This window comes from Cloeon dipterum, chromosome 1 (genome assembly GCF_949628265.1).
Source record: "Cloeon dipterum chromosome 1, ieCloDipt1.1, whole genome shotgun sequence".
Lineage (NCBI taxonomy): Eukaryota > Metazoa > Arthropoda > Insecta > Ephemeroptera > Baetidae > Cloeon > Cloeon dipterum.
This window is the reverse complement of record NC_088786.1, coordinates 1,428,961-1,454,873: the sequence shown is the minus strand read 5'-3', so window position 1 is coordinate 1,454,873 and position 25,913 is coordinate 1,428,961. Positions and strand designations below refer to the sequence as shown.

At 43.1% G+C, this 25,913-nt stretch overlaps 1 protein-coding gene across 5 annotated transcripts in view; it reads right to left on the bottom strand.

Moving 5' to 3' along the window:
* LOC135948114 (inactive dipeptidyl peptidase 10-like) overlaps positions 1-25,913 on the bottom strand; it is a 159,733-nt gene that overhangs the window by 90,070 nt on the left and 43,750 nt on the right. Inside the window, exon 1 of one of the 5 annotated variants that reach the window (XM_065497211.1) lies at positions 13,549-13,715. The exons of the other annotated variants lie outside the window; for them this stretch is intronic. Within the exon in view, the coding sequence (XP_065353283.1) occupies positions 13,549-13,617 (69 nt within the window). The 5' untranslated portion in view covers positions 13,618-13,715. Of the gene's footprint in view, positions 1-13,548; positions 13,716-25,913 lie in introns of those variants that run through there. 5 annotated transcript variants of the gene reach the window in all.

The following is a 25,913-nucleotide window of genomic DNA, read 5'->3' as shown; positions in this document are numbered from 1 at the left end:
ATCACGTAGCCATTGTTGGCTACATTGTGTACAAGCCCGCAACTAACATTTGATGAAATTTCGTAAGTGACATGGCTCACAGGAAAATAATTTTTCCTCCTTTCAATGTTCAGACGATCGTACACTTTGCTGACAGGACACCGATCGGACGCTTTGTTGAAGAACAACTCGTAGGCTTCGGCTAGATTGCGCGTTAGTTTTCTTGGTTTTTCTCGACCACGCCAAATCTTCTCCAAACCATCGCCGAATTTGAAGATGCATTTGGTATGAAGGGTATTAAGAACGTCTCCATCGGCGTCAAACACAATCTTAACCTGAAAAAATAATATAAGCGATAATATTAGTTCCTGACTGCTATTTTATCACATGTTCGATATGTTATATATATTCTGTACACACTATACCTCATCTCCATCGAGTGCCATCTTTTAACGTTGTGCGTGCTCAGGGCAGTGTTCCACGGGATAATACAAATTTCTGAGACGATGCTCCTACTTTATTACCCCCCCTACTCAATTTTAACCCCACTTCATTTTACTCCCCACTCCATTTACCCCAACCAATTTTGAGTCAGTCAACCTTTTCCCATTTCGACGTCAGTATCGAAAATGACGCCGTCTTATGTAGAGTCCTCTGCGCTTATGCGTTTCCTTCATTTTGAAATTCCCTTCGTTAACAAGTACAGACAGTATGCCAAACAATTAGCTCTCTCAGGCTTTCTTGCTACTGATGAAGATCACGTTCAATGTGTTTTTAACAGTGATCATGCTTTCAAGTTAGATGATTGCGAGAAAATTTTGGCCGATCATGAGTCCTGCGCAGAAGAGAATAATTCAAACATTGATGATTTTCCTCTAGAGAGCAACCTTTCATTTTATTTTGAGACAGATCGTATTTTCTCTTTTCTTTACTGGCAATTACCTGCTTCCGTCATTGATACCTTACCCTCTGCTAGAAGCTTGTCTGAACATGGATTATATTTTTCACACACAGATAAATCTATCATGTGCCAGTTTTGCGATTTTAAAACTAAAACTTGGCGCAAAGACGAATCGGCTACGATTGCTCATTTTCGATACAGCTCGTATAAGTGTCCGCTTGGAGACATACCGTGCGGAAATATAACGCTTGATGTAGAAATACAACCACGAAGATATGGCTTAGTTCTCTCCGAAAAGAATGATAAAGGTAACAAAAAAAAAATCTTGCTAGTGAATTGTTAATTTATTTCTCTTCTTCAGATCGCTTTCGAGGCATCCCACTTAACTTGGACATGTCAGCATACATCGATCGACTCGCCACTTTTGAAACTCATTCAAAGCAGCACTCATACCATGTTGATATTGCGAGAGCCGGTTTCTTCAAGCACCCTGTGTACGGCTATTTGACTTGTTTCCATTGCGGAGGTATTTTGAAGAATTTCTCAACTGAAGATGACCCATGGCTTGAGCACGCTAAATGGTTCTCGCACTGCTTTCACATTCAAGACGAGCGAGGCCTAAATTACGTCAGAAAAGCTATTAAACTGAGACTCGGGTTTAGACGTAAATTCAACGAAATTGTTTGTGTCAAAAACCAATACAACAATGGCACTATTTCACAACCTGATACGGTATGTGACATTGTAAGACTTTCAACTTAATAAAGAGCATAAAAAATAACAGACGCTCTTTTCATTTCTTAAAATTATTTTTGTTCTACAGAGTAGAGTCAATTTTTCACACAGCAGGCGTCCACACTTTTTTCCTTTAGCGAGCAAGCGAGTCATATTTTTTCTTGCAGGGGATACCGAGTGTTTTTTTATTCTCCCTTTGCACGCTGCGACATTCTGCCTTATTCCAACATCTGTGATTCCTTTGTGAGCATGCGCGTCATATTTTGTCCTTGCACGGGTGACTCAATGCTTTTTCATTCTCCCTTTGCACGCACCACGACATTCTACCTTATTCCAACATCTGTGATTCCTTTGTGAGCATGCGCGTCATATTTTTTCTTGCAGGGGATACCGAGTGTTTTTTTATTCTCCCTTTGCACGCTGCGACATTCTGCCTTATTCCAACATCTGTGATTCCTTTGTGAGCAAGCGCCTCATATTTTCTCCTTGCAGGGGAGACCGAGTGTTTTTTCATTCTGCACGCGCCACGACATTCTGCCTTATTCCAACATCTGTGATTCCTTTGTGAGCATGCGCGTCATATTTTTTTGGAAAGATCCATGAACATGGATCTTTGGCAAGCACTCTGGCCTCCCTTTGCGAGCATGACATATTCAGGATGAACATTCTCCCTTTACGCACTATTTCAACATATTGTCGAGATCCAGATTACGCTCAGTCACCGTAGCGAGCATGACATTTTCCCACCTCCCTTTGCACACTATTTCAACATTACCACTTCAGTCTTCCCTCCCCATACCCAATAAGGATTGACCTCTCCCCATACCCACCCCTCCACCAAGGTGGATAGGAAATCGGCTTTTTTGCCAGTTTCCTATCCATCTTATATTCTTCTCGCGCACAACAGAAATTGGTTTTCACGCAATGCTACACCGGCTTCAGAAATGGTAGGTTAAGAGTGCGAAAATTGGGCTCATCTGATATTCAGATGTGACCGACGAGTGGGATGACCGATTTCCCTCCGAAATACCCGAGAGGACAGTTGCAAGTTAAATCTCTCTATGCCATATTATCCTTCTACTCACGTTCACGAAATTCGACTATAAAACTACGTCGAGCGTCGAGGGTTGGCCCGGGCCAAACAATTACTAATTATACGCGGGCTGGCATAACTCATGCGTGTTTGCCTTCAATCAGAATCATACACACGCCGCCCCCTGAAAATATCCCGCGGTATTCACGCTCATTAAAGACGATGATCTGAGGCGTGCCAGCGCCCAATTTTGGCTTGGCTCGATCCTCGCCAGTCGAATAAATCGTTATCGCGGCGATGAAGAGCGTGAAGCAGCGTTCCATTAAGATAGCGAAATTTACGACGCGAATTACAGTTTTCTTTTTGTGAGAAAGTAACAAGTCATTGGCGACGCTCCTGGCAGCCTGAGGCGTAATGAGAGAAGCCCCTCTCGCGATATAAAAGAGCCGGAACGAGGTTATTCCGGCTGCACTGATTTCCGCAGCGTGCGCGCCAAATCTCCCAATTTTCGCGATCAACAGCCAAGAAGTCCATTAGTGTGTGGCTGTAAAAGTTGCTATTATTGCACACGATCCGCCAGCCAATACGGATTTCTCGCCTTACGCAACATGGCGCCGGAAATCTGACTTTTTAGAACCTCTGCTCAGCACCCAGAGGATCTTGGGCCCAATCGTGGCCATCTTTTCGCCTCCTAGCATCTAGGTCTTTGATTTCAACGCCAGATATTCGTCCCTAAAACCGCTGGAGCCAGCTAGTGGCGCCTCCTACCAGACCTTACAGCTATTTTAGCATTTCTAGTCACTAAATTAAATTTTTGGCTGACAGCACAAGTCTCTTATCAGCAAAGCTTCATCGGGCACCATTCTCGCAATCTGGTGCCACGCTTGCTACGTGAAATACCAGCTAACACATACACATATAATAGGTGCGGCACCTGCATCGACTCTTTTTAACGAGCTTGCAAATTGACAAATGGTGCCTTCGTTGGCCAGTGTTTTTCGCTCGCCAGTGTGGTCGTCGGTTTGCGATAAAACGGTCGCCTTTTTTTGCGTGCCTTTCGCTTCAGTCCCATTGTCACATACATGCAACGCGTTTTGTAGTCGGGGCATTTTGACAAATTCTAACAAATGCTGTTTCAAAGAAATTAGGAATTTTCATTATTTTAAAATCAAATTGATAGAAATGAGATACTTCCTTTAACACCCTTACTATTGAAACGTATCCTTTACATCCAGAATTTTCGCAGTCTTTGTTGAGCATCTCCAGTACGCGACTGCTGCACATATCGCGGCAGGGAGCTTGAGGCAAAATAAACAGAAAGACCTGGCATTGCGTTTGATTTTAACGACTCCTCACAGCCTGACAATCGACAAACACTGTTCAAAAGAAAGCGGCATGAATTCTGACTTTGTTTGCAAAGCTTCGATGTATAGCAGCAAGAAGTTTGAAAAGTGCTCGCCGACCATTATTAAATTACGCTCGCTCGGTGAAATAGGCTGGTAAAAAAAAAACTAAGGAAAAGGATACACATACGCACTTCTCGTTCATTTGAGACTTCTATATACAGACGGCCGCCGGGCTGTGAGATCTCATTCGCCGTATTTATTATTGCTAATGGCAGTCAGAGCTCAGGTATGGTCGTTATTATTATTTTTTGCTTTTTCCCCCAAGACTCACTCTCTGTCTCTCCAGCCGAGTTTCGCTGGCAAAATAAACAGCTGTCTCCGAGATGTGAACTCGCGGCCAGGGAACGCGCCGCTTGATAAATATGAATGAGCCAACAACGGGGGACGCCGTCTTTTTTGGAACTCTCGACGAGGTAATTAAAATAAACGATACCGACGCGCCTCCCTGTTGTTGTTTTTGCGCGCTAATTTAGCACGCGGCCGCTGATTGTGACGGAAATGGACGCCGATTGTGTTACAAAAGGACTAATTGGCCTGCGTCGCTTGTGTGCTCGTCGCAGGTTAAAAATAATCGCCTGCAATATGAGTGTGACACGAGTATACACGGACGGCTTCATTTCCCTTTGAAAAACGCGATGTGTGGGAATGAAATTCGAGCGGAGGGCAATCCATTGCCGGAAAAGAGTGATGGAAGCTGCCGGGGTCACAAAGCGATACACAACGCCACTTCCGATGCGTACGCAGCAGGGATGAAAAATTCGCGATGGTATTTTAGGGAATCGATTGGACGGAAAATGTTAAAATATATCGAATAAATCGTTGAACATTTGCTTAGGTTGCATCTGCAGTGTTTTCCTCGCTGATTACGAGGCAAACAGACAGCCGTCTTTATTAATAAATAGACACAGCGGGTGGTTAGGCCCCCAACAGGAGCAAACAGACACGGGTTTACGTGGCTCCATATTTATTTAAGTGGCAAACACAGGCCCAGCAATTTCGATTCGACCGAGTTTGTCGCATTCAATCAGAGGCGTCGCACTTCATCGCATGCAATTACACGTAGTGGGTAAATATGTCAGACACCGGTGTCGCTCGCTCGCTCGCTCTCCAGAGTACAGATTGCCGTGTCAATGCCATCAATACGCCAAACATTAATGCCTCTCTCGTGAGCTAGCCAGCAAACGTACGCTCGGGCTGATTTTTCGCTTTTCCATTTGTTGGCACCGGTGTCTACGTGAGCGCCTGCATGCGCACATCCATCCTACGCGTCCTCCGCAGAGGAGAGAGAGAAAAGTGTGTGTGTGTGTGTGTGTGTGCGGCCGAAAAAACAATAAGCGTGAAATGACACAAACTTGGTTACTCTCCCCAGCGCACGCGGTCGACAACTTCATCGACCTTTTTGTTACCCATTAACCCCGTTATGGAAGGAACAAATTCAGTTTAGGGCTCAGCAACGCTTCCTTTGCTGTAAAAACTTTATTGGTCCACTCGAATTCGGAAGCTATTTCATCAATATCGCGTGGTTTGAAAATATCTGGACTCGAGAACAAAGCTCGGCTTTTTATTTTAAAGGTAGTCTTTTACGAAGTTTCTGAACAAACCAATCGATTCTTGAGGATCAAATTAGTTAAAAAGGATATTTTTCCGACCAAAAAGTCCAGCGCGACGTGCGAATTTTTTTCCCGCCAAAACAATATGAATGCGAGAAGTGCGCATGCGTCAGAGCTGGCTGGATCTGACAAAGAAGTCATTCGTACAGGCGGTCTCTCTGCAAGTGCTCAAACCAGCTCTGACGCATGCGCACTTCTCGCATTCATATTGTTTTGGTGGCAAAAAAGTTGTACTTGTGCTACGCACGTCGCACTGCACTTTTTGGTCGGAAAAATATCCACTTTCTTCGACTCCACCACTAATTCGACTCACAAGAATCGATTGGTGTGCTCAGAAACTTCGTCAAAGACGGTCTTTAACAAAACTGAAAGAAATCGTCAAATGAAGGCACATTATATCAGCTCGTATTCGACTCCGAAACATCGCATTGTAAGTGCACGCAAAGCATTCTTTCAACAATGCGAGCCTAAAGATATGTAATTTAGAAATTAGAATAATTCAAATGAGTGTAACTCCTTCCAAAACCCTTCCAACACTCTCAAAGGCCCATAATCTCCATCATTCTCGGCGCTCACTGTATTGCAGCCTCCTGATTATTTTATGACAAGACTTAATGTGAACGTAGTGAATTGCAATTGTTCTCAGAGAGTTATAGTTTCTCACAATGAAACAATCTCGCCAGCACGTAATGTCGCTAAGGGAGCCGTGTTCAACTTTAAAACGGGTTTCGCTGCTGTAAATATTTGACAGGGTCTTAAAAGCGGAATGCATTCTCCTCCTCCCTCGTGGCAATCTCGTATGCAAATAGGTCGTGTGTGTTAAGCAAGTGCCAATCTCATTAAATATTCCATTTGCAATCAGCCTCTCCGGAAAGACGTTTAGATCCACCTTGGCATTACTCGGAAGTGTCGCGAATCACACGGTGATGCTCGATTGAGAATAACGTGCACCAGATTGACGGACCAACCCTTCGAGTGCATTGGCAAGCGGGAGGGGCGCAAAAACCGCAATGTGCTTTGACCCTAAATTTTATGGCCCGAGAAACAACGAGCTTGCAGCTCAAAATTTTAAGGCCGGCCAGCGATGAAAAATGCAAATTTTTTGGCACCGCCACAAAAGGTTGCCTAAACTTACGAACCCCGTTCGCAAAAGCACAACATAAAGCGCGCCTTTATTCTTTTTTCGATCCGTGTAAAACTTCTCAAAGGATGGCTTTTATTACGTATTTCAACTGCAAACAGCCTTAGCAATTCCTCTTTGACAACGAAAGGCGCAGTAAAACGCATACAAAGTATCTCATTCGCACGGAAGCTGACTTGTTCGCTGTCGGCAAGCGCATTTTCCTTATACGCGCGGGATAATTGAATGTGATGCTCGGCTCAGCGAGGCTTGCTTGGCTGGCTGGCTCAAAATTACACAATTCTCGGTCGGTGCGCCGTCAAAGAAGCGGCTGGGGATGCCGCGCATAATTAGAATGCTTTTAAAACGGTGAAAAACGTTATCCCCGGCATGCCGCTCCGGTTCAAACAGCCAAAGTTGCTGCCGAGACCGGGTGCCGGCTGGGCGAGGGCGATAGAACGCCGTCGGCCGGGATGATTTTCCACCAACGGCTCGAACGCCGAATTCATTTCCACACGCGCAGGAAATTATTTGACAGTCTTCCGCGCGCGCGTTTTTGCCGCAAGAAGTCGAGCACGTATCCGAAAAAGAAGAGGTGGGGTAAAAGGCATTCTCAACTAATTGCGCGACTGTGTGCTCCTGGCAGCCGATCGATGGGCCACCCTGTATGCTTGTCAAAGGCAAGTTTGTGGTCTGAAAAATCAAACACTGTTGAAACTCGCATGCGATCTTGGCACCACACACCCGCACAAATTTCCATGTTGATGCAGTTAACCTCAATAGAGCGGCGGCAAACTGTCATTGGATAAAACAAGTAATTTCAAAGCCAACTTTTCTACTACGCGATCAGCCGTTAGCACCGACGGTTTCGATATCGAGGCAATTTGAATTTGCAGAAACAAAAACTCGTTTGTAATTTATTCAACCGCACATCGGCGACAAAGCGGCGCAACTACACACACACAAAGTTTGTTTATTTTGAGCATTATCTCTACCGTGCCTGCTGCGATCACTATCGGACTGCGAATTTACAGCGCAATGCAAATGAGGTGGTTTGGCCCGAGCAGTTTTAGCGGCTGCATGAAAATTTCCATGAAAATTTGGCAGGCATCAGGGTCCACCGGCTTGATTTGTGAGCTTTCCACGCGCGCTAGCTGCGCAAATACGTGAGATCAAGTGCCAGAAATGTATCTTGCTAACCATTGGCAGTCATGCGTGCATGACAGTTAACAAACAAATAAACCAACCTTGCCAACAAAACGAATAAAACGCAACTTTGCAACTTCTGCTGATCAGATCGATGCCAATAATAGGATCAGCTGAAAAAACTTTCTCTGCTCATCTAAATGAATGAAAGTGCCGGTCAGAATATTAAATATTTATGTAGTCATGGACTAGTCCTTAGTTAGCCAAGAATTTTAAGAATTTGATTGGGTTGCTTTCGAGAGTAATTGCTGGTTTGCACCTTTCCAGCATGGCGTGAGTTTATTTCACGCTAGGAATGTCTAGCATTTAATTAAAAAGACCCTGTTGCGGAGGCAGAAACACGAGCAGCGGTCCTTTTCTCCGATGAAACGACGGAGTTTTCACGAGTTGTTCGCCACCAGGGGTTGAAATTAAAAAAACACTCCTTGAAAATTACAGAACACTTAAAAAATATTGAGTTTACATTTGCACACCAGAATGGGAGATAGATGATCAGCCATCGACAAGATAGTGACAGGTGAATTAGCGTAAAGCGCGGTCAATCAATTATTCTGCGCGCAAAAAAGCCGCGTGCACGCAAATTTGATGACAGTGCTATAATCCAGCCACCTTCTCGTGACAATAGAGCTTAAATTGTCATCATCAGCGAGCTCTTTCTTTGCTCTGCTCCGCCCGGCAATTCATCACAATGAAAACTAACTCTGCGGAGCTGCACAAACACACCCTCTCTCGTAATAAACTTGGCGTATTGCTTTCAGCGCCGAGTGCACGCGAGCTATGAATAAGCGACAAGAGCGTTTTGCAATACTACCTCATTACATTTTAACGGCCGTGCGCGATGCGACTCGGATTTCTTTTACACGAGTTATTGGATTTGCAGAAATGGGCGAACGAACGCTCTCGGAATCAATTCGGGCCCGACATTTCCATTATATGGAATGAGCAGAGGACCTTTTCCAAATCGGCTCCGTGTATTGTCAGCTCCATTCTGCTGCGAATCGGATATAAAGGGCGCCAAACACTCGATGCTACAATGGAAGATAAATCAAATTTCCGCTTTTCTGCCGCTATTCCAGTTTGCGCGTCGAGATATCTTAATGCTCAGGCGCGCTGGAAAGCTGATGCTAAAAAACCTGTCTCTGCAATCGTGGGTAATTGATGGAGCACCTGCACTCAGCCAACCGGCTGGCAAACCATTTGTTTGATTGCGGTTTTTACAATAGGGTGATTTGCATTTAACTAATTCTACGCAAATATGGTCGACAGAGTGTAATTATATGCATGACCTAGTTGCCGTTCAAACCAACAATTACGAAAAGGTAATTGGAGAACTATAAATCATGGAAAATTACTTGGAAAAATTATCCAACTATTCATGTTTGTGTGGATCAAGAATCAGGAGTGACTAGTGCTAGAATACATCAGACCTGATCGGGGTGCCTAACGGCAAGACCTACGATAATGAGTGTCCTGCGGTTTTGGAAAATGTCCTAACTCTTTGTTAGTAGCCCTTTGAATTTTTTGTCCTGCCAAAGATGTTTCAAGCATCTTTTCGTCCCCATCATCATTCCCTGTGTTGCTTGACCAAGTCACTGTAACTCCAGCTATTTCCCTTAGTTCCTATAACTTTCCCATTAGTCATCAATTAGGACACTCTCCGTAAAACGCCGTTTTAGGAAACATTCCATTTGGACACTCTGATGGCACCCGGCCTGATTAGCAGTAATTTAACTGCAGCAACAAAGTTATTTTGCAGTTGAAACTGAATACTGTCCAACGCAAGAACGTGCGAGATAAATTTTCAATTTAAGTTCCCATTATGAATAGCCATTGTGTTTATGTTTCTTAAGATGATTTTTTTGTTGAATTTCCAGCCATTTAGATTCCATCCACACCGTGGACCGGGAAATCGTTACATTGCGCACCAGAAAAACACATTTTGCACAATGATAGAGCGTTGCGGCCTTGATTTATTTCACGCATCGTGGCTGAAATAAGATTACTTTGTGGCGAAGGTATATGTATGTGATTTTTCTGCCGGCGTTTGTGCATGCTTCCGCTTGCCAGAAAACTCGGCTCGCGCAGTTTCCCTCGACGGCTATTTATCATTCGCGTGTGCCATGTTTATTTTTTGCCGGCGTGTTCCTTCGCACGCATCACTCGGCCGTCATAAATCCGGAATTTCCGTTCGTATTGATCTCGGGCTTCATTACACGCGGATTTATTTGTCAGAGGCACAATACTCATTTGTCACCGGCCGAGGATAATAGTTTTGATAAAATTGGTTCGTCCAGAAGAGCTAGCTGTTTTCCCCGGCGGTCGGATTGCGTAACTCGCTTATTACAAGGTTTTCCCAGGAGCACGACGCAAGTGCAATATCAGACCGCGTCTCATTGTCAGTATGCATTCCTCCTCATAATTTCCTCGGCGGCAATAAAAAGGCAGAACTTTTCCAGTCGGGCGAAACGACGAGAGCGCACCAGAGTTTTTATTCGCCTGAGAGAGTCGTCGCTTGCACGCGGCGAATCAATAGTTTAATAACAGCTCGCACAGATAAGGATGCGAGAGCTACTAGTGAAATTAAAAGTTTTCAAGGCAAGAACAACATATAACGAGACGAGTGTAGCTGCGAATTCATCTTTCTTGCCCGCGTGTTTATTCGACAGCAGATTGTAGTAATAATATTATTGCAGACGAGTTCTTTCCGCAAGCGCCCCTGCGGAGAGCAAACATAGCAACGATACTCCCATCTTCTTGATGCGCAAACTTGGCCCGATGGCATTATCAGCAGCGGAGAGAGTTTCATTGTTTGCAGCGTTACATTGTGTTGGCCATGCAACCGGCGACACATTCACACACACGCTCTCGCCCTTCCAATCAGCCAGTGATAATAGGCCGCTATCGCGCCACGCTCCGTTGCAAACGGATCCTGTTCGCAAGCCTATCCGATGCCGGCCGGCGTTTGCGGTTTGATTAAGTTGAAAGTGCAATTACAATTGGTAAAGTGTAAACAGCGTATCGCTTTTAACACGGCTTTGTGTGTAAATTCACGAATTGCATGGTTCAACGCCTCAGAGAAACACGAAAAGTTTCACTGGGTAGGAAAAGAAGATGCCGGATAATTGGCTCTGTTCGCTGCATTTAAAGAGCGACGAAAAAGTATTTCTGGAGAGCCTCTGATGGTGTTCGAAAAGTATTTGGCATGTATTCCCTGGACTGTGCTGAAAGTGACGGGACTTTGGTACTTTTTCAAGAAGCCAGGGGTCGACCCGACAACATTCTTTCGAGAGGGCAACTTTGGCCACTGCCTCTGCCCAGCCACCCGAAAATGTTTGAAACTTTCTTAATTTGAGCGTTAAATGCATCCTTTGTGTAATCTTTGTGAATCTGGCGGGCAAATGTTGTCACAAAGTTCCCGACACATATAATCTGGCATGACGCGTGACTCTGTGGTCGGCCTGAAATTCCGTGTCGGCTCTTTAAAGCGCGAAGTGCCACCGCTGGATTAATATTTGATGGGTCAAGTGGCGCGTCAGCAGCGCCATCTGCTGTGCGTTCAAAACTCGTCACCGCCATTCACCGCACTTCAATATTGCAGATTTCGACAGAGACCAAGTGGCTTTTTCGCAAACTTTTGAGTACCAAGCTTTTCTTGGCGGATAGAGAAAGAAAATCGCGGGAAAGGCGGCAGCAGGCAGGGATGCTGTGAGGCTCCATCAGCAGCCGCTTTGATGTTTCGCTCTTCTAATGGCCGCATATGAATAAAGCATTGAATTGCCTTTCAAGCGCAAAACCGCCCACTTTTTTTAGCAGCGTGCAGCAGCCTAAGTTAACCCTCGATAAATCAATTTCGCTGATGAGAACTGCTCGTTATTATCTTTGAGTTTCCAATTTGTAGATAACCTTTGATCTAAATTGCACAAAAATCGAAATTTAACTTTGCAATTAGACTTGGGCTCGAGGCAGAGAATGTATGTATTTCCACCTCACCGACTTACTATTTTTTCTCAGGAAAGGCATTGGATCGATTTGCTATTTTAGCATCAGAGAAAGGAAAGCTACTTATACTTTGAAATGTCGGAGGACCCCCTCCTGTAAGTCCCAGTGAAATATAAAATTTCATGATGTCATAAATAGGCGACAGAATCGGAATGAAATCAATACACAGTGTCGTCTCACCAACCAGGATTTATAAATAAAAGCTAAACTCGTCGGACTGCAGGATATATCTTTCTAAAAATTGTCGCTCCGTCACGTGCGTATTCTGTAATGACCATCGAGCGTTCACTTTAACCCACAGAAGTGCCGTGACATAGCTTGTCACAATCAGTTCTTGTGCCGCAGTCAAACTTGTACTAATAAAACTGGTTTTCTTGACTTTAAATTATAGCAAAACATACAAGCTTACTCTTAACGTGAGTGCAAAAATCGGCCTTAAGTTGGAAAGCCATTCGCCATTTACAGTGTGATAAAAATTGGAATTGCAGTGGCGAGCAAAAAGAGTTGTAAGTGTATACAATCTTGTTACTATCCGGGTGTGTGCAATGCACTGCCCACAATATGCTCCTCCATATTCATCCCCATAAAAATACATATGCATGGGGGCGGATGGGAAAGGAGGGATGCGGCAGTTTGCATGCCATTAGTATATGGCTCACGCTGCAGGTCATCCTCTGCTGTTTGTTGTGTAACAGTTTACCCTCGAATCCCTACAATATGATTTTATTGACACGGTGTTTGCACAGCCCGGCGAGTGTAACAAAAGCGTGTTGATTTTAATCCGCTGCAACAAACGGTGCGGGCGACAGTGCTTTCCGGCAGCTCCTCTCCTTCGTATTAGCATAGTTATTACTCTATTCCGAGGCTTGAATTAATGTATGCAAAATTAACAGTTCATCAGAACACTATTTTTAAATTTGCACCCGCCCTCGGCACCGTGGCCGTAAAAAGTTCCGAATTTTTGCCTTTTTATTTCATCCGAGCTACGTGCCGTATGTTTTACTACTTGCGTGCCCAGTTAGTTTAATAAATTAAGGCTAAATTTGCGTTTGGCCAATTATACGGTGGGCAGATTTGAGAACCTAGTTTGCTGAAACGGCAGCCAGAGGACGGAAGTTCCTCATCGCAATCACCATATCCTTTTTAATTGCAGTTTAATGCGTTAACTTTATGGATCGTAACGCCAGCGAGCGTATTGCTGAAGATTGAAATTTATTTTAACGGCGGAGAATTCCCTTTACTGTGACGACGGTCGCTAATTTTGACTCTTTAGCGTCCCAGGCATTCCATCACAATAAGGAAACGAGATGGAGCCCTGCCAGTTTTACCGCATAAATTAGTCGGTGCAGTTGACGTAGCCTCGATTTGAAAATGCGTGTTCAATGAGTTTACAAGCATTTAAACGGTCCGCCCTATTTAGAGAAGGAATAAATTTCAATTAGAAAGCCATGCAAGGCCGTACAATTCGGGAAACAAGAAAGAAAGTGGCGATAAGCACGCGACGCGAAGCCCGCAATGACATCCATCACCTGTTAAGGAAAGAAAAAGGACTCGCTCACCGACAACGAGGCGGACTTCTTGCCGCCGCCGCCGCCGCTGACCTGGCCGCCGCTCTGGACAGTGTTCATGGCGTGGAGAGAGAGACACACACACACTAGCGTAGAAGACTACAGCCTGCACGTGAAGACGGAGGTAGAGAAGAGGAAAAGCGGGCGGGCGAGCGAGAGCCGAGTCGACAACTTTACTACTAACGCTGGCTGGAGAACGCTAGCTGGCTGGCGCCGCGCCGCTCGCTCGTGGCGCTAGTGCGCTCGCCGCAACACAGCAGCTCCGGCCGGGCCCTCTCTCTCTCTCTCTCTCTCTCGCTCTCTCTGCCTGTTGCGTACACAAACGCACGTCTTGCACTCCTTGCCCGTCTCCAGCAGCACTCATTGCGCGCGGCAGCCCTATCAATCGATCATAATTACTGCCGAATGTTCAAACACGAAACAGATCCGACCCAACCCCAGGGTGCACGCATGTAAACTGGTCGGTTTCTAGTCGCTGCTGTCGTTTGCGGCGGTGACTTCAATCGCAGAACTTGGCGACGGTGCAGCTCGGCCTCGTCAGAATTTATTTTTTTCAACAAATAGATAAATATATACTTTTCCGTGCTTTTCAAATGTTGTCAACTCCAGATCTCGGGTTCCAGAATTACAAAAACTGCACGCCGTTAGACTTATCTTGACCTCCCCTAACTCGCTAAAGGGTTAAGGGGGTGCTTGCCCTCCACCCTAGATTAGATTAGATTAGATTATTTATTTGCATTTATACATCAGTACAGTTATAAAGTTCCTTTAACACCATCTGAGTATTTACAAATCAGTCAAATTAAAACACACAAAGAAAATTGAAAACACAAATGTATACATTATTTTGCAGTTGACTAAATATGAAAAAAAAATTTGAAATAGGCGACCACTTGAGGTTTTGTTCACATTGGAAATAAATGGAACCAATAAACAACAACAAGCAACGAGGATAGAGCCTGGTTTCATTTATTTACAAAATATATGGAAAGCTTGAAACGTCAAAATATTCGTGTTTTTTTAAAATTTAAGTTGGCATTTCTATAAAACTAAAGAGAACACCAGTCTGAAATTCTCACATCAGTCCAAGAACATTTTCAAAATTCTAAAATTTTGAGTAGAACGAAACCAAAATTAACAGTCACTTGACCTTGACCTAGGACGTCAAATTTGGTTTAAGTTAAATCGGGCTCGGTGAGAGAAATCAAAAGCTCTCATAAATATATTTTTTTAAATTTCTCCTTTATGAAATCTGGTGTAAATTTAGTTGCCAAGTTTGCCCTCAAACCAGTGACATTTCGTCTAAACCTACAAGTGAACTAAGGCGACATTACATATTTTTGTTCATTCACTTCACACGCACTTGTAGTATCAATATTTAGAAATAAAATTGAATTATTCATTGCTTTGAGTTAAAAAACAAGATCGTTACTTCAACTGAAACTTCTTCCAGTCAGCAACTTTTACCGCTGATTGCATGCACGGTCTGCCTTTAACAGGAATACCATCCATAATCAATAAAATATGTCATGCAATATGACTTCTCGATCCCATCATGAATACGAAAAAGGTCGGGCCACCAGCAGCTAACTAATATTTCGTCGGCCACAAAAACGCTGCAACCGCAGGCATAATCCAATTAATCTCCTCTCTAATTCGCCTCTCCGCAATGCAATCTGGCTAATGTTTGCGCTTGACGAGTGCATTATGGATGAGTGCTTTACTAAAAAGGATTTTTTTTAATTAATCGGCGCCGACGAGTGCGGGCGCGTGGATTCGAGGTGGTTAGGCAACGCGGTCGACACGTCTGCCCGGCGAAAAGCGTAACCAGCCAGCACGCTGTACTGCCGAGCCGAGGGTGTGTGTGTGTGTGTGTGTGTGTGTGTGTGTGTGTGTGTGTGTGTGTGTGTGTGTGTGTGTGTGTGTGTGTGTGTGTGTGTGTGTGTGTGTGTGTGTGTGTGTGTGTGTGTGTGTGTGTGTGTGTGTGTGTGTGTGTGTGTGTGTGTGTGTGTGTGTGTGTGTGTGTGTGTGTGTGTGTGTGTGTGTGTGTGTGTGTGTGTGTGTGTGTGTGTGTGTGTGTGTGTGTGTGTGTGTGTGTGTGTGTGTGTGTGTGTGTGTGTGTGTGTGTGTGTGTGTGTGTGTGTGTGTGTGTGTGTGTGTGTGTGTGTGTGTGTGTGTGTGTGTGTGTGTGTGTGTGTGTGTGTGTGTGTGTGTGTGTGTGTGTGTGTGTGTGTGTGTGTGTGTGTGTGTGTGTGTGTGTGTGTGTGTGTGTGTGTGTGTGTGTGTGTGTGTGTGTGTGTGTGTGTGTGTGTGTGTGTGTGTGTGTGTGTGTGTGTGTGTGTGTGTGTGTGTGTGTGTGTGTGTGTGTGTGTGTGTGTGTGTGTGTGTGTGTGTGTGTGTGTGTGTGTGTGTGTGTGTGTGTGTGTGTGTGTGTGTGTGTGTGTGTGTGTGTGTGTGTGTGTGTGTGTGTGTGTGTGTGTGTGTGTGTGTGTGTGTGTGTGTGTGTGTGTGTGTGTGTGTGTGTGTGTGTGTGTGTGTGTGTGTGTGTGTGTGTGTGTGTGTGTGTGTGTGTGTGTGTGTGTGTGTGTGTGTGTGTGTGTGTGTGTGTGTGTGTGTGTGTGTGTGTGTGTGTGTGTGTGTGTGTGTGTGTGTGTGTGTGTGTGTGTGTGTGTGTGTGTGTGTGTGTGTGTGTGTGTGTGTGTGTGTGTGTGTGTGTGTGTGTGTGTGTGTGTGTGTGTGTGTGTGTGTTAGCCTTAAGCCGGCCAACTTGAATCAACATTCCGAAGGCGACACTAAGCCCTGAAATAGCAGGGTCGCTGCGGGGAAAACGTGTTTCTCAAATCTGTGCAGGCAGGCGGGCAACGTGACCATTTGTTTGCTGGGTATTAATGAGGTTGCTCGGTCCCCGCGGGCCTCCGCTAATCACCTTGCGAGTTTACGTGACCATTTGTTTGCTGGGTATTAATGAGGTTGCTCGGTCCCCGCGGGCCTCCGCTAATCACCTTGCGAGTTTCCTGGCTCCTACTCGCCAAGAATTGAATGCGAGTATAATTACCATTGTGTTCAAATATGAATAATGTTGTTATTTTCGAGTACACAAAGAAATGTCAAGCCAATTAAAAGGAAACTGCTGGATTTATTTATCTCGGAAGGTTCATTAGATAATTTACAAGGCAAACTTTATTAAATATTTCAGTTACGTTAAAAGGAGCTTCCTCGGAGAACAGCGAGCTGTTTCTAGATCCACATTACTACTGGGTAAAATAAACAGCGAGGAAGCTGCATGAATTATTTAGTAATTACCAACAATATATATTAATATGCTCGTTTCTCTCTTTGTTAGTTGCCGAAACTTGGTCAATATAATAGTAAAGCTTTACAGATCATTTGCGAAAATTATTTTTTCTATTACTTGAAACACTATCTAAAAATTAAGAGATTTTCTAAACTATCTTTTCAATTTGTGAGAAAAGTTCGAATGCTAATCAAGTACTGTCTCCCTACTGTAAAACCACGATTTGTTTCATAATTGAGGGAATTTTTCCTAAAAATTCTCACGCCGTTGGATAGATGATGCCTATATGGCGTTTGTCAACAATTTGTGATAATTGTGCCCAAATTTTTTGTTATTTCTTTCTTTATTTCTATCCATATTGTGTGTGTATTTATAAAAAGATGGCGTTTTCATTGTACGGAAGCGTAACCTACTCCTGTTCTCTGTATTGACCATGCTATAAAATAAATTGAATTGAATTGAATTGAGATCGCGACAAGAGGGATCGAAATCAAGCGAGAAACATGACGAAATCTGAAATTTAAGTTGCTCCTCGGTCCTGATTGCATTATTGCACATTGTAGAGATGAACTGTAGCTAAATTTTACGAACAATGAACTACTTGCTATTAGTCAAAAATGCAAAATGTTCTTAATTGTCGGCATGTAAAGCTCATCTTTAAAAATGACGATGAAAAGGAATGACGTCATATCTTCAAATTTCTCAATGAAACATGTGAATTTCTTGCAGACCTCGTCATCTGGAAGCACTTTCATGCAATATTATATTATTTCTACGCTTTTCAAAAGCAGACTGATTGATTTTCGCACAACAGATAAATTTCTGCCTCCGCGCGGGATTACCCGCACTGGAAAAAATTAAAAAATCGAGCAAAACTCGCAACAGCGTCTGACAAATAGCTTCTTCATCCACAAACTCGACACTTGAGTGATGACCCTTTGCTGCGATATCCTCGTTTTGGTGCTTATTATTTTTTGCAGCCGACGCGGCAGAAGATTGATGCTCAGTGTGATCGGCGCGTGAAACAATTGATTGTGTCAACGGCATGCTGCGACGACGACGACTCTACGACACCCTCAACGGCGGCAATAAACGGGCTGGAATGATGCTGCGCGCGTCTGATGTATGTGGCCGGGTGGACTGCTGCTTTTCACTCACTTTTACGACGGCATTAGCGCAGTACACTCTACTTCTATCCAAATATTATATTCCGCCTTCCATTCGCTGCCGTGTTTGCTCTCGCGTTCCATGCAGATGGCCTGAAAACAAAAATGCCGACTCGAGCTGCAAACTGCGATGTGTGCCGGTCCCGGCCGGCTCCGTTTTTGCCCGCATCAATCACGCGGCGAAAAAACGTCCCGGCTGATGCATCGTGTTCTCTTCCGCGATGAAATATTTTACGAAATTGAGGTACTGATCTACTCTCATTATGTTCTGCCGATTTCGCTGCGAATTTCAGGAAATGTTGCGCTCTCTTTCTTTTCTCGGCCGCAGATGTGGGCCATTTTCCTTCCGGGTTTTGTTCCCTCAGCATTTCTTCTCCCTCTTTTCGACATAAAAGATGAAAGGCTATTGACTTGCGGCCAAATAAAATATTAGATATTTCCAGAGAGCTTCGACAAGAAATCCATTTCCTGTCTAATCCATGCTCAAAACACCCTACGCAGCTACGTCAATTGAAATAATTAATACTGTGTCATTTGCAAATAAACAACTTCCTAAATATAGACGTGTTACTCACAATATTAAATCAGATTTGGCCGTTTATGAGGAAAATCACTGTTTATTTAAAATTTGCATGGAATTTCCGCGTTTTCTCTCGAATTATGCAAATCATTCGAATCAAGAGCCTAAAAATACAGTAATTTAATCGTCATGCAGTTAACCGCCGCAGCTCTCTGTTTTTCTAAGTCGAGAGCTGTGCGTGTTTTCGCCGCTGAATCAATGAAGTGTATTTAAAATTCAAATCTACCGCAGGAATCAGATTATGCACGCAAGGCGGGAAATATATGTGAGTGTGTGCGAAAGGAAATGCAAGTGTGCGTGCGTGGATTTAACAGCGAGAGGTGTATAACGGGTTTATAAGCACGCTTTGTTTTTACGCCTCACCAAGATTGTTTATTTATGCAAAATCTCGTTTTGCGCCTGAGTCGAGAACATTTAACAAGTAGCGAGTGAGGTTGGCACGTAAGCCGCTTTTCATTAGGGTAAAACAAAGTTTTGTCAAGAACCAGAGCCGAAATTTACGAACAAAAATTGCATGCCTTTTCAGCTAGGTATTGAGAAAAGCTCTATCCAGACAGTTAGTAGCCGTTTCTGTTTTTTTAGTGCTGTCGTTTAAAGGGTGTGAATCCTCTCATTTGAATGCTCCGTAAAGGACGAAGCAGTAAAAACGAAAATAAAGCGTGGAGCTGGGAATCATTTCGCGCTCAGCACCTCCATTAAAACGTAATGCGATGCAAAATATCCAATGGCCATTTTAATTTTTATATCCGGCTCATCACTGAACAAAAAATCCCCACTTTAGCTTGGCCATTCTATAACTACACCATCACTTCAATTTTTTAAGTTTGAACTCTTTGCGCAACAGTAATATTCAAACATGTCCGCTCCTAGAGTCTTGAAGTAGGTCAGGGGTCTCGAAATTCTTTCCTTGTTGCAAGAAAAGGGCAACAATCATCTAGACAGTGTTTTTGAAGCGATTCCTCGACCCGTGGTGAATGTCAGATCAAGTCACATTCAAACTTTCGCGCGGAGACTCTGACGGCGGCCATTGAATGCGCGGATCGGTCGGGTGTCGGCGCAGTGCATTACACGAGGCTTCCAGATTCAATCAAGTACAGGGATCTGCCGAGAGTTTGGAATAAATTAAATGCTAATACTTTCTCTCTCTCTCTGAATCGCCAAATAGCCAACAAGCATCTTGTGCTCGCCTCAAAAGCAAATTAGGAAAGTTTGTTTGCGATTGCAATCATTCATTCAAGAAAGTGCGCAGCTTCCGACCGAGCGAGCGGGCCAAAATAATTAACGCTGAAGAGGCTGCTCTGCTCACAGCAATTAAGTGAAGGAGAAGATTATTTGGCGCTGACCACACTGGGGATTCTCGCGTGAGCGGTCAGGAGAAAGAGTGTGCGTGGCTTTGCGTCTGTAGCCGAATTAACTGCCACGTCGTCATCGCATTATATTCTTTCTGACTCGCACACGCTCGCACTGTAGTGTTAAAAAAAGAAAGGCCACTATATATGTTTCTAATTAGATAGGGTTTCCTCTTTTTTCGAGGGAAAAAGAGAAAGCGAAAGGGCGCGTAAAAGCAGAATTAATTAAAGTTTGCACAAAGCCCTGGGAAAGAAGGCGGAGAATGGCACTAACAGTGCCTGCGGATCTTCATTGCCTGCGAAATTTACATCGGCCGCCTTTGAAGTTTGTGGGACAAAAGCAAAATTGCCGGGCCTCATCATTGCCTGGCGTGTTCGACGCTGTTGTTGTTGTTGTTGTTTCGCGAGTTGATAAAACCGCGACAAATGAAATTTGGCAGCGGCAAAGTGAGATCAACCGCCAAACAAGCTGCCTGACGAGCTGCTTCATTAAAACTTTTCACGTGTGTGTGTGTGCTATGTTAAAAACAGCTGCCTGCGAGCTGCGCGCTGCAGTAAAAATCCCCAAGATGTTAGCAGCCGGCTTACATTCGCGGCTCGTCTCAGCTACCAACGGCTCATTTTTCTCTCTTTCGGCCTCCTCCTCCTCTCCTCTTTCGCCGCATGTAATTTAAATCTTAAGTTCGTTTTCATGCACGCTCCTTCTCGTTCGTTACTTTTGTCACGCGCGTAACAACATTGCTGCTTACTTTACAGCCACGAACACGGCTGTAATTTATATTCTCTGTACGATCGCGCCTTGTCATGTGTCGTGTATCTTTAAGCATTATAAGCCAACAATTAAGAATGTTTTGCATTGTTGACTATGTCAAGTAGTTAGTTAATTGAGTTTATTGTTTGTGGAATTAAAGTGGAATGATACTGGGCAACAATTGAAAATTATTTAAATTGTTGGATGCATTTAACAATTGATGATAAACAATTTGTTCAACAATTTGCAATAATAAAAAATGACCTTCCTACAATAAAAATTCAAATTTTGCCAATTTTCTCCAAAATTTACAGTGCTTGAACATATTTTCTTGGCATATTCCGATTCCTCTCGTCGAGATCTGTTCAACGGTGTATGCCACTTAGTGGGGAAACTCTTGGTTTTGAAATTAAATCGGATTTCAAGTAAGGAGACAGCCATTACCATTTGAAAAGCACGGTAACTTTCCAGCCAATTTTCTCAAAAAAATACAGCGCTCCTTAGGTCAATTTAGGCTTTAACTGAATCCTAAGGGACGAGTTTATGCATTGGCAACAAGCATTTTCCAGGCTTTTCCAGTATCATTCCTCTTTAACGGAATCAGGACAAAGGAACAGTTTCTCGAAAAATTAAATGATTTTTAGTTTGGTTCCGTCGCAATCTATATCCAATGGTGTGAGAATTATGAGGAAAAATTCGCTAAATTTTTAGTAGAGAGACATTGCCTGATTAGCATGCAAATTTTCTCAAAAATTTAAACGGCAACCTGGGAAATTTTTAACATTTTCCTTATATTTAGATCGTGTATTTCAAATTTCAAGGAAAGGTTTCAACAAATTTTCAGTAAAACTTAACGTTAAAAGGTTAGCTGCCTAGCAATAATATTGGAGAGCTTGGTATCCTGGAAAAAGATAAATTTAGCACACGACTGAGACAGGCTGAATTTTTTTAAAAAAATCCGTGTTTTGCATCAAAAGCAGTGAATTTTAGCGAGAGCTTAATGGCTAAATTCGCACGCGCACAATTGAATGCATTATGGATTAAAGAATGAATAATCCAGCAAAGCCCGGCGCGTCATTTGCCGCTGTTGGTTCCGCTAATGCGGCTTTTATCTTTTAATTACTCTCCGTTTGGTTTCATCCTTGGTGTGGGATATTCATCGGATGTTCCGGCGCCACTAATGCCCCAGATTAAAGCCAAACAATGTTCATTGCGCACGGAAATCCCGTGTTTGCTCTGTCACTTACCTTGGCAAGCTCTCTCTACTCTTGGTTTAGGAGCGTGCAGCCATAGACAAGACAAGTTCTTGCAATGTACTCACCTGGCAACAAAATGGAAGCAAATTAGTGAAATACAATTTAAGAGCCTTGAGAGCGTTTTAAAAAGCGGCAACTTGCACAGGCAAAATATATTTTGTGTGATGTACATTTAATTTAGTGCTTTGTATAGTCACTACTCTCATGCATAATGCATAGTCGCCCAGGATTACAACATAGCACAAAAACAGGACATTCTGCACTGATGAGCAAAAACTACCACAGCCTAAAACAAGTTGCAAAATCACTGCTCGTACAAGGATTAGTTGTACTTTGTGTTAGTCTGTCAAAAATTTATTATGCACTAATTTATTAATTTTAAATTACGGGCATCAAAAGACAGAGTCACATGATGTCTATGGCAGTGACATTTAGTCAGTCGACTATTTTTTCTGGGATTCTATCAAATGATCACGAGTTACACAATTTTAAGCCATTTGAGCCATATTTAAAACGTCTAATAACGATCTAAATCGACTAATATCCGAAGGATCAGTGCACATTTTTACTCACGGTGGTTTCATTTGTTGTTGAAGTATTTTTGATTGGATTAGTATTGCTTTATTTGTAGTCAAAACAGGATTTTTCACGCATATAGAGTATAGGTCTCTGTTACTCTTTTAGATAGTATAATGTTCTCATATTGTTGAAAATAAGCGGTTTTCAAAGAAAATTCTGTAGATTTTGTTCATTTTTAACTAATGCACGCATTTGTCCGACATAATATTTCACGCCTAGATCGTTTCTTGTTAGTGCAAAAATTATTTTTTGCCACAGCGAAAAAAGTCTTTTTATTTCGATAAAAAACGCTCCGCTATAACTCACAGCCCTTACTGATGATCAATGCAGCTAAAAAGGAGGTTTGTCTAATTACATAGTTTATACATTTTTATCTGAATATAAATATTAAAATAGTCGATTTTTTATTGGAATGCGCTAAATAAATCTTGTAAACTTTTAAAATCAATGGATTATTTTTTAAATTATCATGTCAAATTTTATTTATTGCTAATTATTAATTACTAACGTTACTAACAAATGGACCATAAATTGATATTATTGTGTTTATGCATAAATCTGAATAAATCATAAACTAGCAAAAATTAAAATTTATGTGTTTGTTGAACAAGATAAACACACGAATTTAAGTAAAACTAAAATACATTTGCAAAAATTTGTTTGTTTGCGTCAGTCTGGCACCCACAGCCGTCGTAATTCCTCCAGAGAATAAACAAGCTCTAAACTTGCTTGTTATTTAAATTAAAAAATGTTTAGCTCAAAACTGAACCATTCCACAGGAAACCAAAAAAGTATTGTTGTTTTATGATGGGTCAATAAATATGTATCACCATATAGAAAATTAATTTATTTTCTTTTCAGAAATGTGACAATCACACAGTACGTAGAATTTCTTTTGCCGCAGCTGGCATCTGAAATTTACGGGCCGTCTGGTGGTATAAGGGCAGCCGGGAAATACGGAGCACAGAGAGACATCTGCGTGCAAAACGGCAAAACAGTAGGGCTTTTCCGAGGCACTGGAAGCCGCGCCGCCCTGACATCTACCCCTTTGGCGCAGCTGGGCAAATTACCACCCCTTGTAATAGCATTATTCCGGCGGCAAACCGTGCTCGCGATTATTAGTCTGGGATGCGTGCCGACGTGCGCACGTAATTGGCTGATTAATTGCCGACAGGCGCGACGCAGACGAATTTTCTGCCCGGCGAGTAACATTAATTCCGTCTAATTTGAATTTGCCGCAGGTTTCGGCGAGAATTTGCAAATTATATTTTTTCCGAGACTCAAGTAGTCAGCATACAAATAAGGAAAAGTTGAGCGGCTCATTCATACGCGCGGAGAGCGAGCTGGCTGAACACGTGACGTCACCAGGGCTACCATGGTAACGTCAGGGCCGGTTTTGCTCAACTTAGACGAAAGACAGAGAATCAAACAGGCTGGATTTGCACCGACTGACATTAAAAAAATACTCGTTCTCTCGTCTCAATTTTCACTCTGACATTGTCACTGCCAGTGTCGCCTGCGCTTGATTTAATCAAATCCACCAAATCTACTGTCTACCCACGCGAAATTTGAGGCTGCAGACGGGGCAGACGGAATAATGGGTAAGAATTTCTAATTAAACAGAGTAGTCGTGCAGAAGAATAAGTTAGTTTCGTTTGTAAAGATGCAGCCGCCCGAGGAGGCGCGTGTTTCTTTGAAATCTCTCTCTTCACTGAAAGCTGATACTTCAAAGCTCTGACGAATTCCAGACGCAGGCTCGTGTGTTGAGAAAATAAACTGAGCGAATCTAATACACGTTTGCGGCCAGCGCGAGCGAACGCATTTTGCTATTTGCACTCTTTCTCTCGGCGTCGTTCCTTTTCATTTCGTGCGCAGGCATCTGTTTGAAGAACGATTTCGCCGCGGAGTAAAGATGCAAACTAATTCTCTTTCTCGACGTCTGCTTGCTTGGGAAAAGTTTGAAAAAATAATAATGTTCTTTGGCCCGCGAAGGAGGGCGGGCCGGGCGCCTTTTGAGAAATGCACAGCCGACGTTCACTTCAAGTGCTCGCGTTATTTGTCTTCTGAGCAAACACAAACGATGCTTTTGTGTGAGACGAGCAGAATAAACGCAACACGCAAAAACCTTCTTTAGCTTTCCGCATAGCAAAACGATGTGCGTCTCCTGGCACGAATGGACCGATTTATTTTCTCTTCGCGCAAGCAAAACGAGCCTAGAGAGGGAAAAAATGAAGTTACTCAAGATTAATGCCAGAGGAAAAGTGGGCAATCGTAATCCCCTGTGGCAGGGTGACAATAAATTCGGCAAATCCCATTTAAGCGCGACACCGGTGTGCGTTTGCACGCGATGGTGTGTCCGTTTCAAAAGTAAACACAACTCGAAGTGACTTTTATGTGCCGTTTAGAGAGACGCGAGATGGAATAAAAGGCGGTGTTTTCGTTTTTGTGGCCGACGTACCACGGCCGCCCATCACGATGTGAATAATTAAACGGGCGCGGCACCCTAAAAACGGGTTATCCTGGCGCTAAATGCTCACATGCACCGACCGGGAGCAATAAAACACAAATATGTATGTTGCGCGTTCCACGGAGAGAAAGGACCAACTCGTTTCTTGCTCCCATCAACTAAAAGGCACGGGACAAAAAGCGCGCTGCCCAACTTTCCTGGCGAGCCGGCGAAAGAATCTGCACGAGTGTATTGAGAGCAGTTGCTGGTCCATTTACGTGACCATGCACGCACAGGACAATGCAACAACCAAATTTATGTAATTGTTGAAAAAAGGAAAACCTTTCACAGGCTCCAATTTTTCTATTCTATTTCCATGTAAACTCTTTCGATTTTGAAACAATTAAGGTAGTAAATTGGGGTTAGTGCTATTAAAATTCGGCAGTGGGTTGAAAGGGTTGAGTGTTAAACACGCTCTCAATACTTTGGTTGAGACGAATCTAACGGTGGTTAGTTTTTGCAATTCTGATCGTTAGAACCCGATATTTGGAGTTGCAAATTTTTGCAAAACAAAAAAATCGAAATAATCGTCCTAATTCAAGTTTTTTTGATTAAACTGCTTGAAAATTACAATTAACACCACTCTGAAATTTTAATACAAGTTCATAAATGTAATGGAACACCTTTTAAGCACATTTGCATAATTCCAATATCCTGAGCTCATTACCAAAATTGAAATTAAAAACCAAAATCAACCTTTGAACTTGACCTAGGTCATCAAATTTGGCGACAGTTCGATTAGGCTTGGCTAGAGGAACACTTTAATTTTGTAACTGCACCGGAGGGATATGATTTAGTTTTATAAAGTTTTGCCACAAAAATAAATTATCTTATGTGAAAAATAATTAGCAACAAAAACGATAAATTTGACTAG